This window comes from Patagioenas fasciata, chromosome 2, assembly GCF_037038585.1.
Source record: "Patagioenas fasciata isolate bPatFas1 chromosome 2, bPatFas1.hap1, whole genome shotgun sequence".
Taxonomy (NCBI): Eukaryota; Metazoa; Chordata; class Aves; order Columbiformes; family Columbidae; genus Patagioenas; species Patagioenas fasciata.
Window position 1 is genome coordinate 55422278 of NC_092521.1, and position 22974 is coordinate 55445251.

General features: G+C 42.7%; 1 protein-coding gene across 1 annotated transcript in view; it reads right to left on the reverse strand.

Annotated features, from left to right (window-relative positions):
- Positions 1-5270: 5270 nt before the first annotated feature.
- APCDD1 (APC down-regulated 1) overlaps positions 5271-22974 on the reverse strand; it is a 30377-nt gene continuing 12673 nt past the window's right edge. Inside the window, exons 4-5 of the mRNA XM_065831181.2 lie at positions 8551-8872; positions 5271-6519 (exon numbers count right to left, since the gene is read on the reverse strand). Coding sequence (XP_065687253.1) covers positions 6068-6519; positions 8551-8872 — 774 coding nt within the window. The 3' untranslated portion in view covers positions 5271-6067. The remainder of the gene's footprint in view (positions 6520-8550; positions 8873-22974) is intronic.

Consider the following 22974-nt stretch of genomic DNA (forward strand, 5'->3'; position numbering starts at 1 on the left):
CGGGTAGTTAGTAAAGCTGCTGTCTGTCTATCATTTTAATAATCTTTGGGCATTCTTCCAGCTACTGTTTGGTGCTGAGAGAGAAGTGACCTGGTAGTTGGGCACTTATATAAGAAATTCATAATGCATGTGTCTGTCTAGCAGGCATCTCTCCTCTGGATGAAGGTACGTAGTAGGTCAGATCCCAGACTTTTTCCATGGGTGGAATTGCAGAATTCAGCGGAGTTAATCTAAGAAATATAATTCCTAACAACTCCAAGAACAAACTTTTTACCCAAACTTTTTCTATTTCTGTATTTGACGAATGCACTATCCTGCATAACTTGCTTGCCCATTTTCCAATAGACTGTCATGGAAATGACAGCAGACAGGGACCAGTGTGGTTCCCATGGGAAAAGAATGTTGGGAATTGTCTACCCGCTTTAGGGCAGTGATCACGGGCAGTTCCCATGACTGGGAGACACGTAGGAATTAATTACTGTTCTTGGGGCTTGGTAGTGCCACAACTAGAATCCATGTGATGGACTGGTCCTATACCCTGGAGCAGACTTGTGATGAAGAAAGGGTGGGGAGAAGGTGCTTAGTAAGTAATTAATTGCTCAGGCCAACAGTGCTGTTTCCTTAACTATTGAGGGTCCTTGTGGTTTCATGCCTCGCAGCCATGTTTGTTTCTGCCTCATGCACCAGTGGAGTGGAAATTTTGTTTCTTCATTTCCTTATTGTTATTTATTGATGTCAACAAATAGTAATTTAAAGACATCAACAGTGATTACACCAAAGACGAGAAGACTAGAAGGAGAAAAATTATTGACAAATGCTTTGTAGTAAGAGGAAAAAATATGGAAAATAAATGAAAAAATTCAGGATGAGTAGTGCTGGCTTTTATTACCTAGCCTTCCCTGTTGTGTCAGGAGTGAGTATATTTTGCTACATATAATCTATTTATGCCTGAATTCATCCGTACCCACTACTTTATGTGGAAAGAAGACCACTTCTTCACAGGCTGTGGCTACTGCATTTGGACTGCCTTGTAATTTAGGGCATTCTTCCTGAAAATCAAGCTCATCTTTCAGGGGCCTCCTGAGTTGCTTCTGAAACCTCAGAAATTGTTTGACTCCCAGGCTTTTGATGGTGATGGTGGAAGTCTCATTGGCTTCATTTCACATCTTCTTTCTTTGTGCAAGTGAGGCTGGAGTGAAACTGCACAACACTGAAGAAAGATACTCTTGTTATCCTGTGATTTTTCGTTCCATTCTCAGTTAATTTGAGGTTTTTCTTCCTGTTTAAGAACAGAGTCTTTTCTAATCCCAGCCCTCCTGGTTGTAGCCCTTAGATCAAGAGAGATGGAATAGCAGGGCAGTGATGCTGTTTTGTTTGCTTGCTTCTCATTTATGAAAAATATTTTGTTTCTTTTAAACCACTGCCTTTATCCTGACAAAGATGCTCTGACCATACGCTCCTTGCAAGCCAATGCTGTTGTTACTTGCTGAGCATTTCCAGACCCTGTTTTAGTCAGAGAACCTAAAGCTGTGCTGTGAAACCCAAATCTTCCCACTTGTATTCGTCAGAGCTGTTTCTAGTGACACGTTCTCAAGCATAAGTGTTTTCTTCTGTATAGAGTAAGAAATGAGCTTTTCTGTGCACAAGTTACTGAACAGAGGGAATTTTGGTTATTGCTTTCTGAGACACCTGTAATTTTTTACAGGTAGAAAGTGAACAGAAAATTAACGTGTAGGAGGCAAAGAAATACTTAATTTTTCAGTTAGTCTCTTTTATTTCAATCAATAGTTTAACAAGTGCTTAAACTTCCCCGGCAGTTTAATCTTGAACATAGTTGAGAAGAAAAATATCTTCTATAACTTTACAAAAATAAAAAGATTTCTTTTAAATCCAGCACTTTAAGCAAGCACACTCCAATTCAACCAAGACAGACATTATATCTTCAGATATGGACTTCTGCTCATAAAAATGACATTCTACCCCAGGGCAGCAGGCACAGTATGTAAACGGTATAGAAACAGAGTAACAACACTTGTTTTGTTTTGTTTTTTTTTTTTTTCTGATCCCTTTTGTCCTTTTTCTGAAATAGAACCTGTTAAAACAATTTGCCCAAGAACTTCTTCGGGTTACCATTTGTTCTGTCAGGTGGCTCCTTGAGTAGGATATTACTGAGGGAAAAACTTTCACCTGTCCTGGCAACATTGGCAGTTATTGAAGATACCAACATGAATTGCTTCATTTTTTAAAACCTCTGCATTTTGGTATGGCACATGTCATTCAGTTTGTAGGTCTTCCACTGCTAAATCACTTGCAGCTTAACTTCTTTAGCAGCCAGGGCTGCCAGCACATGAGGTCAAGTTGGAGAAATAGAACGAATGGAATATATTCTGTCACAAATGTATATGGTGCTGTGCAGCAGTTAATTTAGCACATGATGAAACAGAAAGATCAAGGAAGCTTAGCTTCTAGTTCCGTGCCTGTAGCTTAGCAGAAGCCTGGCTTAGCAAATAAACTTCACTCTGCAGACTTACTTATATTTTTGCCCAACTTGGCTTCTGTTGGCTAATAGAAAAATAGGGAAAAATATATAGACACAAAGAGGGAAGCTGGTCTTAAAGATCTTAAAGTTATGTGTCTGATCAACACTACAAATGAACTAGAGGAACTCCAAATCAGATTTCTGGCCATGCATTATGAAGGCTTTTTAAAAGTACTTCCTTTTTAACTGTCTCTAGGTGAGAGAAGAAAAAAAATGCAGTTCTTGTACAATTTGTACATTGTGTCATGTTTGCATTTGGTGTAATTGTAAGCCTTGGAAAACCTAAAGTTTTTAAAGTCCATGATTCAAATCACAGCTGAGGCATGAATGTGCTTTTCAGAGGTAAGAACTAGACAGGTCTTTCTCTTGAAACTGATGTAATATTTGTGACGTTAAGTAATTTACAGAGAAGCCACAAAGCACCAATAAACTGTAGATCATTGCCCTGATGAGTGTCAAACATCATACTGTGGGGCAGCTCCTTTGCTCTCAGCTTCAATCCTGCATCATGAGCACGTGCAGATTTTAGCTGGGACTGAGTTGTGTGTGGCACTTGCGTAGGCAAGGAACAGGGTCTGACGATTTCTGGCCATCGAGATTTTTACCAGACATGAGACCAACTAATGTGGAAATGGTTGGTGATGGTGGAAGAAGCTTGTCTCATGATCTGAGGAACATCATGCCATACCCATCCTCATAAATAAAGACTAACATGAATTCAGTCATGCCACTGTGTCTCAAACAGAACAAAGCTAGTATTTGAGTATTTATATTTGTTTAACTGTCTTGTAATTTATAGTATTTATACTTATTCAACACTATTATAATAGCTCTGTAACTCACTTGGAGATATGCTGGTGTCAGTCTGCTGAATTCAAAACTCCATCCTGGTTCCTAGCGTGACTTTCAGAGGCATTGTCTTGTTCTTGACTCTTTAGTTAAACTGTGCTCCTAATGCCTCCCTACCAGTAACTGATCCAGACCTGACTCTTCAAGTAGGTTTGACTGTGTGGAGCAGAGAAAACCATCAAGAAATGCTGATCAGATCAGCATAGGGCTTGATTCATCTTGGGTAGTTGGCTTTCAGCTCCTTCCAGCAGGCTGGAGTAAGATCTGATATCAGATGGATGGATGAACACTTTCCCTGGTGACTCCTAAGCCATCCTGATCTCTGTTCCTGACTCTTAGTGAGTTTTCTGTGACTTTTCATCTACCTGAGGAAAAAACATGAAAGATGTGATCTGACCTGGCAGTGAGAGCCTCTGATTGTTCCCCCCCATTTCCTCCTGCTGTCTCAAAATGAGATAAACTAGTTTTGTTCCCATTGTGAGGAAATTTACATCCAAGACTGATGCCAGCTTCGAAAAACTGTCAAGAAGGCATTGATTTTGAGGAGGTAGGCAGACTGAGCATAGCCATTTGCTACTCAAAGGGCTTTTTCCTACAGATTTTGCTAGTGAGGTCCACGCTGTCACTGTTTCCTAAGAATGCTTTTGCTATAGCAGACAGTATAAAGACTCACCTGTGTAAAGCTGAAAGACCTCATTCATGACACTTTTTCTGTGATGCTGAAAATAACATACTAAGGGCTTCTTTCCCCCATACTACTAGACTGAGCATCTAGAAGCTGCTGATACTGATGAAGAGCCACTATGACCTTACTCCTTATGTTTCTTATGCAGGTTTTTGCCCTCTCTGTGAGCCAAAACATAGTGTATATACCTGTAAAAGCCACAGCCCAAATGCCACAAAGTTAAGCAGTGCCCTCAGCTCGCTCTCCATGAAAACAGGGGAGCATGGTTCATCCATGAACTTGTAACTCCTTGCTGGCCTAAAATATCTCCCCTACTGCCTCCCCAGCATTTGCTCTGATTCACATCAGTGTGTACACAAAGATGTATTTGCCATGGAGGGAAACCTGAGGGCTTCCTGGGCAGGCTCTTGTTGAAGAATGCTCTGAGGGCTGTGCCGATCCACCTTCCCAGCAGTGTCTCCCCAAACCAACACTGATTTAAACTCCGTGAAACCATGGTACGTGTTGGGACAGTCCAGCATGGAGAAAAGAGAGGACATGGCTGCATTTTTGCAGCTCTTGCTCCTCCCTCTGGTAAGACGGGGCCAGTTGCCCTCCATCAGATGGATGCGGGTACATTTCCAGCTGCTTTCTGGCTCTTCTAGGGATCAGGGTGTACTTGCTGCTGAAAATCTTTATTTGTTCCCACATGAGCTCACATTGCTAAAAATACGCGGCTAAATAGGATTGCAGAACATGTTAGAGCCCGCTTAGAATCATAGAACAGTTTGGGTTGCAAGGGACCTTCCAAGGTCATGTAGTCCAATCCCCTGCAATGAGCAGGGACACCTTCAGCTGGATCAGGTTGCTCAGAGCCCTGTGCAGCCTGGCCTGGAATGTCTCCAGGGATGGGGCATCTACCACCTCTCTGGGCAACCTGGGCCAGTGTTTTACCACCCTCACTGTAAAAAATTTCTTCCTCGTGTGTAGTTTTAGTTTAAAACCATTACGCCTTGTCCTGTCATAACATGGCCTTCTAAAAAGTCTGTCCCCACCTTTCTTATTAGACTCCTTTTAAGTACTTTTTTAATTGTCCACCTGGCTGACAGAAAATCCAAGGCACAAATACTGCATGCAGAGTATGTAAGGCCTCAGGAATATGAAAACAGAACAAGTTCCTGCAGCTTTGTGTTGGCAACTTACCTTGTGCTGTGTGCATCTGACAGAAAAATGCTGCTTCTGTCTGGTTTTAAGGGGGCTTGGCTGTAACTACACGCTAGGTACAAAGGGAGACCTTAAAGCAATTACATAGCTAAGGAAATTGAATGAGAAAATATTAAGCCACTGGTTATTTTTACAACTTAATGATTGTAAAAATAGCTTAAATGACTTGGAGTATCTTTTTTAATTAGAGGTATGAACCATATAGCACTGTCTGAACACATGGCTGTTGATTTGATGTTCCTTTTTTGTGTTATGAGCTGTGAGATAAGGACAAGATAAACCTTTTCGGGTTTCCTCCTTATATACATATCTACATCAGAGCTGTGAAGTCAGAGGCGGAAGCTGCTCACACAGTACTGGCACGACACCGAGCCCTTCCCCAGAGCTAAATTCTGATGAGAACCCCAGCACTGGGGAGAAGAGTACCACAATGGCAAGATGGAGAGACGACTGAAGCAGGATCTTAATGTTCACCTCAGCAATTAAAAAAAATAATAAAAGGAGACCCCCCTCCCTCCACCCCAGAAGTCTGCAGTCCTAAAGTGCAATTACTTTTGTGCAGTCATGTCAGGCCAGGGATCAGACTGGATGAAGTTCAAAGCACAAACATCAAACGAGTGCTGTTCTGGATTCGAGGAGGAGGGGGGAAGTAAGGAAAAGAACAACAGTTCTCAGGCATTCAAGTGCATCAAGAAAATAAATGTCCCTTTCTTTTGGAAGAAAAACAACCCCCAGTCTGGTGGAATCCTGGCTTTGTAGTCATGAAAAATAAGTTGGGGTTTTTTTCACTTCTAGCTGAGAATGTCCCAATATGACACAGTACAAATAAACAACACCAAAGCAAGAGCTGGCGCCTTGGGATATTTTTCCGGTGCCCTGCTGCTGTACAGCCTTATTTTATTCTCCTCTGGTGACTCCTCAGCTCTGGGTACTGATGAAGCGCACTGAATTAAAGGCATCTGGTAGGAAGTGGCTCTCTTCTCTGGTCGGTCGGGGCTGGACCCGTCACTTGGTCTCTGGCCGTTGTACAGCAAGTACCTGCCCCGGGCATCCTGCTCCATTTTGAAGATTTCATACTCGGTGTGAGGTAGGCGGATGCCGAGCGCGATGCAGCCGTTCGTGTGAGTGACATCTTGCTGAACCCCAACTTGCCAGGACCCCTGAGCTCCACACTCGTTCCCGTTGAAGACGTTGAGCAGAGAGGCCGTGGATATATCCATGGGAGTGACCTTCATGTGATTCACTGCAAGAGGGGAAGAGAGGAGCTGTCAGCAGGGGGACAAAAGCAAAGGCAACATGTGGATTGGGGTGTACCTGTCAGATCAGAATTGTCCCTGCTTGTTCGTTCTTAAATCAATTTTTTTATATTGCAGCAAATTTATTTGCAATATTTTATGTATTTGACGTAATTCATTCTATCACAGAACACATGCGTGCACAAACTCAGTTGAAGAAAACCTGATGGCCACATATCTCAGTCAGAGATTAAGCAGAGCTTTTCATAAATTCCAGGTGATCATTTACAGATAAAGCCTGGTTGGTTGGTTATATGAGATAGGTAAAAGAGGAAACAATAAAACTGTACTCATGTTTTATTACCATTCATATTCATCCATAAGTAGGACTGTTTAGAATGTATTTTTCCTAATTTTTAACATATGTTACCCTGCAAAGCTAATAAAATAATTATTTCCAATTGGAAATTTTGGAAAGTACCGCAGCTTCATTATCTTCCTATATTACCTGTCCTTTTTTGCACGAATTATAAAGTATTGCTTACCTACAAAGGGATGCTCTTTCTCATATCTAAACAGTGGCTACAGCTTACAGTATCAGATGTAGAAGTGCTGCAGCTTCTGCAATTCCAATTTGCCTGTATTTCTGAGGAGCTTCAGGCACATAAAGTTTCATTTTTCAGACAAGTTTAAAACAGTAGGAAAAGCTAAATTGAATGAGCCCATGGAAGCTGAATAGAGGTTATTCCTGGTGTGCATTTTACACTGTGTATCAGGAAAAAAGGTGTCTGAATGGATCAATGTTGACCAAAACAGAAGAAAATAACCAGGCCTCATGCCTCTTAACACACCAAAATCCCAAATTCTCTTGCAGGTCGTTAACAGCGTATGTGTCTTTTTAGAGTAAGATTTGTTGAAAGTTTCATACTGAGGTTTTATAAACAGGTATTTGACTCAATGGCTCTACGTTCCACATTATTTGTCCTACCTGGTGTAAAAGCTCATCTATAAGTAAGTGAACCTAAAAACTGAAACTGAATTATTGACCTCATAGTGAGGTAGGCCAGAAATTCAAGTAAAACCTGGGTTCAACCCCAGGAGCTTAGCTGGCACATGTTGCATGCAGCTGTGAAGAGCAAAAGCTCTGACAGGCGAGGATCTCTCCTGCCTTCTATGAAAATCACAGATTGCTGAATTATTTCTTATAGTTAGCTGCTTTCCTAAATCAGAGCCATGCAAGAAGCTGTATGTTTCTCACATGGTAACTGAAATAAGGAGGAGAAGAGCTCACAGAGTACTTGCAACTTCCAGAGGCTCTGCTGGGGCTGCTGCCGTGGTAGGACGGCGTGTTTTGGAGATGTTTGCTTCTGTGAGTGGTTAAAGCCACTGATCTCTCTCTAAGCAGGGTGCTATGGGGCTATTTGCACAGCAGGGCTGCTCAGCCACAGGGACCTGGCTGGCGTCACCACTGAGCGCTGCTTCTCAAAGTACTCAAGGGGTTTTGGTTGGATACATCCAGTCGTCACCGTGGTGGGATTAATCAGACCTGCCTTTAGAGACATCCTTGCTTGCTCTAGGGCCCCTTGGAAGCTGACGAAAAGATACACGCTTGTTGCTGCTGCTGCTGTATATGTCTTAAGCAGAAAATGATTTATACCACTTATGACCTGAAATGCCCTCTGAAGGTGCATTTTTCTCCCTACTGAAGGAGCCCTATAACACAGATCTATTCTCAGATGCTTTGCTTAGATGCTTGAAGTCTGGCCACCAGACTCAAAGACTTAGTGATGTGAAATCTTATTTTCTTGTGCTGCACTTAAAGATCTCTGCCCCAAATGAGTATTGGTTCAGTGGTGTGAAATGCCATGAAGCTGTGTAGTTTGGCTGGGCATTCACACAGTGTCTGTGGACTTCCCAGGAGATGACTAACTCCTGAAAATGACAAAATGAAACCATCACTGACCAAACTTATGAGCAAACTCTGCTCTGTTCCATAACTACATGGCCACCTTCACTGCCAGTGTAGCAAGCCACTCTACCTTTGAACACAAACTCCGTGCCGCCCATCACTTTGGACGAGTGCACCCCCCGGCTGTAGCGTCCCTTGGCGTAGATGGTGAAGGTGGGGTGCTTGCAGATGGGGTCAGAGTAGTGGTAGTAGTGACCCTCCCAGGTGTTGTTGTTGTCATGGAAGATGAAGTGCCGAGTGAGGAAGAGGACCTCTGGCCGCACCTCGCAGCGCTGGCTCACCCACTCTCCATGTAGCCCGATAGTCAGATCTGCCTTTGGGGGTAAGATGGGAGGATGGTGCTCGTCTGACCGGTAGATGATTCTGCATGCAATGCATGTGCGGTCGTGGTTCTGAAATGAAGCAGAGAGAAACCCTCATTAGGCATTACCTGTCATAGAGGGAACTGAATCAAGCCATACGTTTCATGTTGAAGTGACATCGGCCTAACATTTTAAAGAACATGTTGTTATTTCTTATCTTTTTAATGTTCTCCTGCAGATTCACCCTTCAAAGCACCTGAAACATGGCACCACTTGGTTTTGTATGTATAAGATTGCACAGCAGGAGTGGAGTTAGGAGATTAATTCCCTCATCTGCATTTATCTGAAATGAATGTTTTAGTTCAGCTTTATATTGCATCTAGAAAAGGCTGACTTCATGCTTATGAGAATCTGGCAGATGGTAATTTACTACGGTAAATTACTGTGTACTGTAGGTGGACACAGGTGTCCTAAGTACATTTTCCAGTTGTGTAGCAGCCTCGGAGAACAGTAACCAGCTATTTTAAACTTTTTCAGCTTTTACGAGCCCTAACACAAGCTCGTGAAGGGTACAACGTGGCTGGCTGCCACTGGACATGGTGAAAGCTTGATGTCCCTCTCCAGCAAGAAGGGGGTCCGTGGTACCTGCTCACCCCTGTGGGCCAAGCACCAGCCCCCAACAGCCGGATACCCCCAGCCCCATCTGTGAGTGTCGGGGGTGTCTTACAAGGGGCGTGCAGGCTCCGAGCCCATGGCAGGAGGGGAGGGAATTTCACGCTGAGGCTTCCAGCTCCTGACACCAGAAAACGAAACTACGAAGACCCATGTCTTGTTCCTAAGGCTGTTTCGGCCTCTGCGAGGTTTTCTCTTGTTGGCAAATGACTTTGGCTTAGCTATTCTCTTTTAAAACTCTATTTTGCTTTTTTTTTTTTTTTTTTAATCCAATGGCAAGAGAGATGGCAGCATTAGCATTTGTCTCTGCTGTGCTTAACCTTGAAGTAAATTTTATGAACTGATACAGGATTATGAAACTAATTTTTTAGCTCACTTCATTGATAACAAATAATTAGATCAAGGAGAATAAATGCTGTTCCATCAGATAAAAGCAGTGTTTTCTGTTATCCTGCTGTCTGTTTTGAGTTGGCGATGTGCTGTTCATCTATTTTTCAGGATCTCTTGTTGGCTGATGACGTTCAGAGGGGCTGTAAGGAGGCTTATGCTCAGAGTGAAAGGCAAAGACCACACAGACAGCTGGTACCTTCATCTTCCAAGGACACTTGATCCTTCCTGGAGGCAGGGGGATGCACTGGGGGGAGGTTACTGACATCCACCTTGTTCAAGCTGCGAGGTATTTTCCTGAGGTGCAATTCGGAGTGCACCTGAGTCAAGAGCTGTAGCTCCCCATGCAGCCACTGGGGAGAGAGATTTACACAAGTACATTTTCTTTGTGCCTCTTTCCAGCTCTCTTTTCTCAGTTCTCTTTGAGCTACCTTTGTAATGTAAATGCTCATGTTCATCTTCATTGTTCGTACTTTAAAGTCCACGGGAGCTGCTATGGAGTCAGCTTTTCTCCGCTCACTGCCCTCAGCTCATGGCACACTTCAGGGGCAACATTTACACAACCTTTACACCTTCACACAATTGGTACCCCGAGTTTGTCTGATAATATGACTGCAGGTAGCTTCAGAGAACCAACATACAAATACGTATATCCCTTTTACACATATTATACAGGGTTTATATTTGCCCGCAACCTAAATGAACAGCAGAAGTCAGTGAAATAAATGAAAAGTCTGCTGTTCTACATCCCCAGGATGTAGAATAATGGTCTATGTGCAAAATAAGTCTAAATGATGTAGCTCAGGTTGATCTGAACCAGTGCCGGTCAACAGCCCTCCTTCGAGGAGGAGGTTGGACTTGGTGACCTCCAGGGCAGTCTTTCCACCCCAAAACATGTGGTCTTCTGGGAACCATGTGCCAGCATGCTATTAAAGTGGATGCAGTTCTCTCCCACTGTGGGACTTGTTAATTAGTTTTAAGATACATTTTTCCGCTGAATTCTCCAAGCAGGTGCAAGGGCCATTAGTATCTTAGTGAAAATACAAAGAACATTTAATTGAGTAGTTTAACCGCAACTGGTAAAGTTAGCACAGATTTGTGCCATAGTAACTGACAGCAGAGGCTGGCACAAAACATCTGGTTCTCCTGGACACTGAAAGCTCAGATAACACATAAGGACTGTGAAACTGAGCCGTTTTCTGAGATCGCAAGTTTGAGTTCGGATTTACTGACGGTCAAGAGAGGAGCCAAGATCCAGTTTGGTTTCCTGTTTTGCTGTAAATTTCTTGTGTGACTTAACATAATTTCATAGAAACACAGACAATTACAGCTCTCCTGTTTGGGATGGGACTGGCAGGAGGCTAAATAAAGACACTGAGTTGTCAGAAAGCAGACAGAAGTTTCAGGGGCCTCGATATGATTAGAAATAAAATAATAATTATTATTATTTGAAAATGTGTGTAGCTCTATTCGTGGAACAAACCTTCAAATACAATCTGACAGAAGTCCAGTGTCTAACTTCCTCTTGCCTACCATAAAATCTCACTAGGTTTCAACTGGAAGCTTGTTTGGGACTTATGAATTATGTTAGGGGGGACTTATGAAAGTCTGTTGATTTCTTTATCTCTCTTCAGAGCACATCAGTCTTTTTCTTCAGAAAGTGGTCTGCTTTTCTGGGCAGTTTGTGGCTGAGGATTGCTGGGGGTCAGTAAGCGACTAGGAAATAAGCTGGGCTGACATGCCGTGACATGTCTCAGGAGGCAGCAGAGCCTCTCCATTTCCCCTTGAGCTCCAGCCATGAACAGGGATGCCAGAAGCAGAGATCTACCCTGTCCTGGGCAGCACTGCTGGTGCTGCAGAAAAACTGTCAGATGAGGTTTGCAGCTCCCAGTATCAATACAGGTTGGGGGAGGAAGGGATTGAGAGCAACCCTGCAGAGGAAGACTTGGGGGTACTCGTGGATGAAAGGTTGGACATGAGCTGGCAATGTGCACTTGCAGCCCACAAGGCAAATGGTATCTTGGGTAGCATCAGTACAGCATGGCCAGCAGGTGGTTTTGCCTCTACTCCACTCTGGTGAGACCCCACCTGGAGTACTACATCCAGCTCTAGAGTCCTCAGTACAGGAAAGGCCCCATTGGAGACAGTCCAGAGGAGGCCACCAAGACAATCAGAGGGCTGGAACACCTCTGCTGTGAGAACAGACTGAGAGAGTTGGGGTTGTTCAGCCTGGAAAAGGCTCCAGTGAGACCTTATTGCGGCCTTTCAGTACTTGAAAGGGGCCTATAAGAAAGATGGGGACAGACTTTATAGCAGGGCCTGTTACAATACAACAAGAGGTAATGGTTTTGAACTAAAGGAGGGGAGATTCAGGCTAGGGACGAGGAAGATATTTCTTACAGTGAGGGTGGTGAAACACTGGTCCAGGTTGCCCAGAGAGGTGGTAGACGCCCCATCCCTGGAGACATTCTAGGCCAGGCTGGATGGGGCTCTGAGTAACCTGATCTAGTTGAAGATGTCCCTGCTTATTGCCTGGGGTTGGACTAAATGACCTTTGAAGGTCCCTTATTCTCTTTGAAGATCTCTTATTCTATATGATTCTGTGGCTCCATTCACTGCCAACCAAAGCACCCAAAGAAACACACACTTAACAGAAATCACCTTTACTTCTTGGAGACCGACGTCCAAAAGATGCCTTGCACAGACTCCTGCAGTGATCCAGGCTGAAGTGTTGCTCTGTGGAAGATACTAATGTCTATCAAGCACTCATTTCTCCAGCATGGTTGTCCCACCATGGGCAGACTGGCATCATGAACAATGTAAGGGCTAATAAACTGCGCTGACGACAGTAACTTGATTGCTATGATTGCCCCACTTGCATAAAGTAAAGCAAGAAAGCAAGGAAAAGACACTTATAAAACTGAAAGTACCTTATAAAAGCTGAATTGGTCAATAGTAGGAGACATTTTCTGCTGCTGTTTCTTTTCTGTTGAATTTGAAAGCTCTTATGATCTCCCAGAGGAGACCCTGGCAGAGCAGCATGGGCCAGCCAGGGTGGTTTGGTTTATATTCACATTGCCCTCTCAGAAGCCTGTCCTCCACAATCAGTCGGTAAGCCACGACAATTTAACCTGGGAACCACTGGTTTCTGTTGCCCTTGTTAAAAATTTGAAGAAAAACAAACAGAAAACCAGCCTGTTGTCTTCTCGGTCACTCTTGGCTGTTTGTGGGATTCCTCTGTTGTTTCTCAGGTCTAGTGGATGGACAAGAATGAGATCTGTAATCAATCCTATTTGCAGCAACATTGGTTTTTTATTTTATTTATTTATTTTTTTTTTAAACCAGGAAGTACTATCAAACATAAATGCTCTTTTTGCTGTTCTTCTAGTAGTGATTTTAGGTTTCATCTCTGCTCTACAACATTAAAAAACAAGGGTATTGTGAGTCAAGGCTCTGGTGCTGGGCAGGGAGTATTATCATAGTTTGGTGTCTTCTCCACTCTCTTCTGGGAGTGTAGAAGGTGCAGACTGCTCACACCTGCAGCTGCTTAGTCCCTTGGCAGTGACCACTGGCAGAGGCGGTAGAAGAAGGTCCACATAGCTCCATAGTGGAAAAAAAATACCTAACTATGAGCAATCCCTTCCTCCAGATTAGAGGTGGATTCATGTCTTGAGGAACAAGGAGTTACTTCCAAAATTTGAAACTTGTACAGTGTGACTACACTGTGAGGGGAGTGACTCCTTGGGCAACCACAGTGAAAGTCCAAGTTAACTCACAGAAATCAAAGTGAAGTTTAGCAGTATGAACACTTGTCTGTGGATCATCTGGTTCTTGGACCTCTGTGGTCCTGAACTGCTGTAAGTCTGTGCAACCCATCTAATTCTGAGGGATTTGTACCAGCTCTGAAGATCTGGCCAGTTGTGCTGCTAAGAAATGTCCAACTGGCCTGTCTTCTAGTTACTGACAATGTGTCAGGATGAAAGGGCTAAGGTGAATAGGCACTTTTTGCAATGAATAGGGAGTGGGACAGGGGGAGGCTGAGGCAGTGAGGAGGGATACAGGAGTATCCCTTTAACAGGCTGGCTCAAGCACCTCATACGGATGTACCCTGAATGCATCGCTTCCCTGAGACCAGTGCTTGAATCTAACCCTACATAAATCTTGTTTTTGTTTTTTCTGTGATACTGCCTTCACAGAGCTATGAACTTCTTAGTAGAAGAGTATACCACATGTAAACTCCCTCAGTACGATTTTTGTCCAAGTAATGGATGAGAGAAAGATCTAGCTTTGTTATGAGGCAATTGTACTTAATTATGAAGTAATTTATGTTTAACAACTGACTGTCTTTTTCACTGTTGTTTTTTTCAGGTCAGCTGCTCTTAGCTCTTAATTACACTAGCTGAGGCTTTGCAAGTCACTCCCTTTCCATGTGTCTCAGCAAAAGATTATTTTCTAAAAACAGACATTGAAAGAAAACAGGGAACACAGGCATAGGACATTCAAGTCCAAACATGATTAAGTACTCTCTAATAAAAAGCTCATTTGGGCAGGACATAAACTAAAAAGCAACAAAATGAGCAGTAGACAGGAAGAACATCTGTTCTAAGTTTTGATTATCTTAGGTGTACAATGCAATACTTTTAATAGCGTGGTTTTGCTAAAAGGATTGGCCCCTGAAATGGCTACTGCCCAATGACTGGAAGATCCCTTCCCATGAAGGGTGCCTCCTTGTAGCTCTGCAATGACGAATCCATGGTGCTGCAACTCCTCACCCTTTAAAGCCAGGTTCTGAATCAATCCATGAGGCCATGTGGGCTGAAATAAGCCTGAATTTCTGGCTGGAAACTCAGTCCTTGTACTTGGGGAGAAAACAGTTTGTGATCTGAAAATTTCCACCAACATTTTTCCTTATCCCTCCCTCCTGCTGCCTCAGCTGAAGTGGTAATGGGGCCAGAGAGCTCTCCAAGCCAAGCAGGGAGGTTTCTAATAAGAAAAGCAAACAAGGATGAGGTTCCTTGATCTTTTTCCCAATTGCTGTGGATAGTCAGAAACATAAACCCTCTTGGCATAGTTCAATTTTCTCATAAGTTCCATGGGTTTCTATGGCTGCCTAGGACTAATTTGCCTCTAATCAATTCATAGTGTTTTTTATGGCCTAGGACAAGAAACTATCACACAACTGGCATGCTCTCTGAGCAATGGTGAAATGTGCTTTGAATAACACCTAGAAAGATCTTTTAGCAATCTGTTCTAGTTTTCTTTGTACACCTTTGTATTCTGATGCTTTTGTTACAGAGTAAGACATCTATGGACCAAAGACTTTTCAAAATGTACAGAAAGTCTACCCGTGCCTTACAGTTCAAGCAGAAGCTGAAATCAATGCTTAACATCAGAGGGAAGACCTGCAGGATATACTGCAAGTTGTATTTAGGGACAAAACAAGCAAGCACTAATAGTAAAGAGGAGACTGAAATGATAGTTATTTTCAACTAAACACCTTGTTCAAATTTTTTGCTCTCTCATGTATCTGTTTATTCTTTAGATCCTGAAAATGAGTCTGTATTTCAATCCAAAAATTTTAAACCACTATTTGTCTGAAACAGCTCAAACTGTAACTCAACTCTTCTATCATAGAACTACAATAGGTGACTATTCTGATATCTGGCTATTTGCATAATGGAAAATTAACATTATCTCAACTATAACCTACTGGTTTTCAAGGGAAGATTCATTGCTCAGACTACTTAGAGTCTGAGAGATGCAATGCATTCTTAGCAGAACAGACCAAAAAATTAATGTGACGATATTTTTCATTAGATTCTTATTTTAAAAAGGACATAGGAAAGTATCTCATTGAGTGTACACAGTCTAGAGGAAGAGAGATAAAAGCAAAATTTTGCTTTCTGATATTCATTTTTTTCTCTGAAAAGCAAATGTTTCTCTTAAAAAATGAGAAAAGCATGTTCATGGGACTTTTTTTTGTATTTTTAATGGAGAATTTTGGCCATTTTCTGACAGGCTCTCTCTGTCATCTTTTATAGTTGCAAATAGTCGGTATTTTACCAGACAAGAGACACATTAAGAAGACAAAAGCATAGAATGTAGTGATGTGTGTCAAGCTCCTAAACCATCCAAAACTAAGGCAACTCCCGCTACAGGAGGCCAGGTGTTGGGGCAGATGTGGGACTGCTGCTGTTCAGAGCTCACCCAGGCTAAGGAAAAGCAGTGAACGATTTGGAGAAGTGGTGAACCTGATTAATTTCCTCAGTATCAGTTTGTTTTACCCCTGCAAAGGCTTTAAACTTGCACAAAATTACACAGCAGTTTGCCAAAGTTATTTGGGAAATCATGTCTCCTCTTTTTATCTGGAGCCACTCCACAGTGGACACATCCTTCCCATACTGTAGCTTGTTTAAGAGATGCAGGTTTCAGCTCTGCCTCAGCAAGACAGAAAAGCACACGCTCTTCACAATCATCTCGGCCACCTTTGGAGTCCTCCTTGCTCTCCTCTTCCCCCACAGCAATGCCAGTGTCAAACCAAAACCCAACCCAAGCCCCTTGGCAGAGCAGAAGCTTCTTTCTCTAACGCCTCCCTCAGCGCTCAGGCGTTTCAACTTTCACCTTTTATTCAAACCCAGATATTCCATGTGGTTACTCTAAGCACATCCTTCCCTCCCTGGCCCCCACACCATTGCTGGCTGGGCCTGATCTCTCCTCAAGGGCTGCTGCCACCCCCACCCTGCTCAGTTAAATAATACTATGCTGAAGTCACTTATTTCAAATTTCTGTAGCAATATCCTTCCTTATCAAGCCACGTACTGACATTAATAATATTTCCACAATGGTCTGCTGTTGTCTCTGTGCTGGTGGCTGTAGCGTGGGGAGCTTGTTTGGAAGAGCAAAGTTCTCAGCTAGTGTTTCTCAGCTGCCTTTGGCCAGTCTCTGTTTGCACTTGTTACTGCTGTGTGGCAAGAAGCAGGTCTTGTTCATGATTGGAAAAGGAGGACAGGCTGCATCTATTTGGTATTGCGAGAAGCAAGAGTTAGCAAAAGCCCCAGTGCCCTGCTCCCTTCTGCACCCTCCCATTGGTGGGAAAGACACTCCTAACCAAGCTGTGGAGTCCACATGAGACAGCCCAGGCTCTGCTTGTTCACAAGGCTGGGTTGCTCTTGCGTTGGAGGCTTCCCCTTTAGGGTGGATCCTGTGGCTAGCCTGTCTGACATTGGCTATGCAATGTCACCAGATGGACCACATAGCAGTGGCTGCATCTGGCATACTGGCCCCTGCATATCCTCATTGCAGGGGGATGTGTGGTGAGGGACCAGGTGCCAGGTTTCCTTAAGCACAGGCTCAGGCGTGAACTGCACATGCAGTATGGACCTAACCAGTGGTCTAGGATTTTGTAGGGTCCAACAGTCAAAATACCTGGGGTAGGGAACCCTTGCCATGTGAATGCATGTATTGCCATGAGGGAAAGCACTGAAGAAGAGGGGAAAGAAAAGACACACTCAGCAATGATGTCTTGCATCTTACTGTGTGTCATAGGCAGGGCTAGATGGGACCAGAACAAGTGATGCCTGGTCAGGATGCTTTAAATCTCACCACTCGAGAAAACCAGGTGCCAGACTTTAGTGTAAGTAACTGAGTGCTCCTAGGACGAGTGCAAATGGAAACCCTTGGGAGAACGCCAGTTCAAGGAAAGGCTTCCAACTAAAGTTGGATATTTTTGCCTCACCTTGCCAAGGAGCGAGTCCACAGAAACGACACTTTTATGAACTCTTCAGTTTAGTATCAAGCTCTGTTCCTCCACCACTCTAGATAACTGCAGATCAAGACAACACTTTAACAAATGGCTACAATCTCTTTCCACCACAAGAGCAATAATTTGCAGGCTTTCCATGACCTCATATGAAGCTGAGTTGGCTAATGTGTATTAGGCTGGCTCTGGGGAGTTGACAAGCACAATTGACACAGTTATAATTCAGCCTGCCAAAGAGGATGAAGAATAACAAAGATTTAAAACTTTAATTAAAAATCTTGAAGCAAGTGAAATGCTGGAGAGAGTGGTAACTCCCTTGCAATGTTGTCAGTTTGGGATTTCTTTTGGTGGGTAACAGACAAGCTGCATGCAGGAAGGAGGGTGGAGATATGTTCAGATTTATCTGCATATGCATGCCATATATTTTACAATATTGAGGAACAGTTTTTGTTAACTGCTCCCATGAAGGAGAAGATAGTGAAGGAATCTGAAGGCACTAGCATTACAGAACTGTTCAATCTACGATGTTGATTCTCTTGCACGACCTTGCATAAAACTGAAATAAACACAACCAACATGAAATTCAAGTCTTCTGCTTGTTCTTTTCTGATATAAACTACTTTAGCCTGGGCAAAGGACAGGAACAAAGAGAAAACCAGCCTTTTTCTCAGATGAATGTGCTTGCACGTCATCTATCTCGTTAAAATGATATTGATTTATGGTGACATGAATATTTTGGGAAGTATCACAACAAAAAAATTCCTGGAAAATCCAAAGGGACAGCTTAAATGTCCATCTTCAAGAAGAGAATATTCCAAAATAAAGCTGCCTTATGTGTTTATTACGCCCTTAAAAAGCAATCTATGTAGCCCTCTGAACCATGTACCAATATTACCAGCAAATTCTCCCTCCCCTCTTACAAAAGGTGAAGCCATTGTGGTTAGGTGCCAAAAAGAAGGAAGGTGTCAGTAGTTTAGATACATATGTGGAGATGATCTGAAGGACCATGTTTCATTTTGCTAGGCTGAATAGCTAATCTTGATCTCTGGTACTGTGTTTGTGTTGAGGCAGGCTTTTCCTGCAGTTGCAGAGCAGACAGCAACAGTTAAATCAGTGAAGATGTACAGGGTCTTAAAAGCAACCTTTAGCTTTTGAAGGTTCACACAGAGAGTGAAAAGCAACGTTTTGCTTCAGCCCTTGCCTAGCACTGATGCTGGTGTAGGCAGTAAGTGGCACCTCCAAAGGAGGTGCATGGCCACCGCCAAGGGCAATGCCAAGCATGGCAAGGACCAGGTTCAGCTAGAAGCTGTTTGCTTATCTCTGCAGGGCATCACATGCACTGTTATTGTTTGTAAACCTAGAATTAACTTATCTGAATGTTCTTCTGGCTGTTCTTTCTTTGTGCTACCCTCATAATTTCCCTAACCAAGAGTATTTTGCAAGTAATAATGAACAAAAGAAATCCTTCAAGTGTTGGCTTAATCTGGAAGTCTAGTGGCACTACTCTGGGAAACAAAGGAGTTTTGTCCTCCAAAATGACACTTTTTGGTTGAGATAATGTTTTGCGTATTTCTCTGAGGCACTTCACATGTTTAACAGCTATTTATTAATTTACGCTCTCATTTGCCTGGGAGCTCCTCAAGGACATAGCATTCCTGTACAGACTAAGTCACTGAGTTTCAAAGAGATGAAGACACAAATTTTCAAAGCCACAAAAAAATTTGCGCACTTTGTTCCTTCACTGCCTGGCTAAAGCAAAGCCGAAGCACCAGTCTCCATATGTTGAATCTGTATTAGCTGCAAATGCCAGTTGCTGCTGAAACTCAGCTCCCAGCAGCAAATAAACCTGTAATAGAGAACTGATCCGCTGGAATTGCATTTTCAAGAGAAAATGTCTTACTGCAAGTATGTGGCCAGCCAATGTTCAAGCATGACAAAGGCAGAAGAAGGGTTATCCTAGCATATTTTAGGCTTCTCGCGATGTTCTTGACCATTCCAGCCTTGTTTCTAAATAAAGATCTAACTAGAATGACTGGTCATCACAGCTCTGCTCTGATCTTTCCTGTTGCTCTGTCAGATGATAAAAAAGCACAAGGAGTTCTTTGTTTACAAAATAATGTTGCTGAGGCAATTACATGTGAAGTGTCCCAATATTGCTGTTGTACATATTTCCTGTAGTTTTAGGGCAGATATCTCTGAAAAGATCTTCTGTCCTTCCACGTAGCAAACAAATACTGCATCCAAACCTTGCTTCACTCTACAAGCCCCTGTATGCATTTGTAAATAAGTTATGATTTTATGCTGCTTGGCATTATCCTAATCAGGAACATTGTGTCTAATATGAGTGATGATGGCCAAGCAGTTTCGCCATCCTGGTCTTTCCAACCGTGTCCTTTCTCATGCTGGCTAAAGAAGCTGCATGTACAATAGCTTGAATCCTTTGACAAACTCACAACATCAAGAGGCATCAAAGATGTTTGGCCTGGTTCCTCAGCAAGTCTTAATTGATATCTTGAGCAAGGCTAGAGGACCGCCAAGATAAATCTATGCAGTGACCTAGTCATCAGCTGCACTCAAGAACTTTCACATATTTTACCGGAGGAATTTGTTTAAGGTATGCTCTTATCTAAGAGAATTCATAAAACCTTAAGAGATGACATATATATTTTTAAAAGCTCCCTGATTTTATATGAACACTTGAGATACGGTAATCTGTGAATTTATTCAGATTTGTAGCTCAGCATAAAGCTGTCTGGTTTTTGGACAGCCCTTTTGATTTACCAACCTGTGGTGAAATTGCTACAGGAATCTGGAGAACGTCCAATTCTATTTGTTTAAAGTCCTGATCATGTGGCTTTGGCATTCCTAGCATATCCAGCAATCGTTTGCTTTTAATTACCATTCATTTCAACCACATAAGTAATGAATGTGGCTACCACATTCAACTTACAGGCTGTGTAAACTCTTGAGCTGGGTGGAACTTTCTTCTATATAGAGGCTTAACTATAAATTTAACTCAAAATGTGAATCCTCTTAACTTATTTTAGGCAGGCCCTTATAAGTTTAAAATAAAAATAAATAAAAAGGAAATGAAAAAAGCCCTAAATGAAAGATTCCACACAATACACCTGATTCACTTCAGAAGCAATTTCCTGGCCTCCCCAACCTCTTGGTATGACTGTAGAAACCTTAAGAAAACAAGTTGATTTAATGTTTCTATTTATTCATGGTGTCCAGTTTCCAGAGGAGTCTGTGCCTTGTAGTTTTAAACTCAATTTAGCATTTAAACTCAGTTTCAGCTGGGTCCCAGTGGAGCAACAATTAGAAAAGGAAAAGAGTTCAAAGAAGAAGGGTTATAACCTTTCAGCGGTATGTTTGCCTGGACTTTAAAGACCCAAAAAAAAAAAAGCATCTCTCATACTGTTCTTCCTACATTTGGCAAACACCAGGTCGGACGGCTGTGTTGTGAACCTGTTAGCATAGAGAATTTCACGGTACAAACCGACTCCCAGAAGTCTTTCATGGCAGCTGAGGCAAAGGTTCATTTTTTAGTGGTACTGTTATTTGTATCATGCTGAAAGCCTGGTTTCAGCAGGCCAAACTTCTCTTGAGAAAAAAGAAATCTCGCATTGAATTTGAGCAAGAGGAACCTACCAAAAAGTCACAAAGACAAGCTGTGCTGTTATGCACTCCAATATTGCATTAAACCTGCGCATCGTTTGCTGTTGAAGGTTCCAGCTGAGACTGGTGTCCCAGCAATCCACATGCTGTAAATACACATTGTGGGAGCCAACCGGGTCTTGCAAGCAATGGCTGGAGGAGAAACAGAGGCATTGTAACTCTCCATAAGTCATAACTGGCCAAACTGGGAGTCGAGCAGTGGGCTGCAAGTCAGGACTTGGGGCACCCATTTATTAAAGCACAGTAGTTTCATCATGGAGAGCTGGAATCCTTATGGATTTTTATGCTTTCTGTAGGCAATAGTACTCTTATGAATAGGCTTCCAGTGCCATAAATTCAGCCTCTGCCAACACCTGGGTACCAAAACTCTTATTTGGAAGCACTGTACAGGGGACAGACTTTTTAGCAGGACCTGTTATGACAGGACGGGGGGTAATGGTTTTAAACTAAAGGAGGGAGATTCAGGCTAGACGTGAGGAAGACATTTTTTACAGTGAGGGTGATGAAACACTGGCACAGGTTGCCCAGAGAGGTGGTAGATGCCCCTCCCCTGGAGACATTCAAGGCCAGGCTGGATGGGGCTCTGAGCAACCTGATCTAGTTGAAAATGTCCCTGCTTATTGCAGGGGGGGTGAACTTTTAAAGGTCTTTTCCAACCCAAACTATTCTATGATTCTACTTCATGAATAACAACAGGTAACTAGTTGGCTTGTTTGTTTTTTCCTTCCTCTAGTTTTTGTAAATATATGATGTGGAAGCCTCCCCTGGGAGCCAGACTGCAGGCTGTCCCCAATCAGAGCACACAGGTACCCCTGGGCGGGACCTGCCCATCCAGACGCATGGGACTGCAGGTTAATGGTGTTCAGGGTGACCCAGGCAGACAGGCTGAGGCTGGCCTGACCTTTCACATAGAGATGTCACCCACTCAGGTCAGAATGGATTGGACCATGTCTGAAATCATGGACTTTGTGGATGTAAATGAGAGTTTCCAGTGCTCTCACAGTTTATTTAGCTAACCTGGTTCAAGAAAGAGACCTCTTATGCAAGATTTGATCCCTTATATTGGAGCATTATGTTTTAGAGGGAAGAAGTGATGCTACAGCAGCAGAAGAGACAGGAAGGAAAATTGTTAACAGTGTGTCCTAAAATTACAGCTGACGTGGGCAAAAATCTTACTTTTATAAAGCTGGTTGACAGTACATCTGATCATTGTGACTGTAATGAAATTACTACAAGGTAGAAGTGTAAGCATTTACTATGTTATTTATCAGCTCTTAACAACAGAACTAGATTTGACCGGAAAAAATAATCAGCTAGGGTGAATTAAACCAAGATTTTATCTCTATTTCATGTGGTCAGAAAAAGGGGTACTATATTTTCTAGAACAGACACAACAGATAGCCAGTGTCAGATCATTTGTACCTACAGGTACCTGCAAGGAACAGGTTTAGGAAAGAACCATCACTCCCAAATAAGCAAAGAGAAAGCCAATGTGCTTGTTTGGATTAATTAAAGTAAAATTTTGAGGAGGAACATGCTGTGGTTCACCTGTTGTTGCTGAAACTCTCCATTTTGGGAAGACATGTTTAAAAAGAAAACACAGATTTGTCCCTGCTCACTTGAAGAGAGCAGAAGAATGACAGAAATGACAGCAGCTTTCATACAGAGACATATCTGACTGTGAATTAAAATT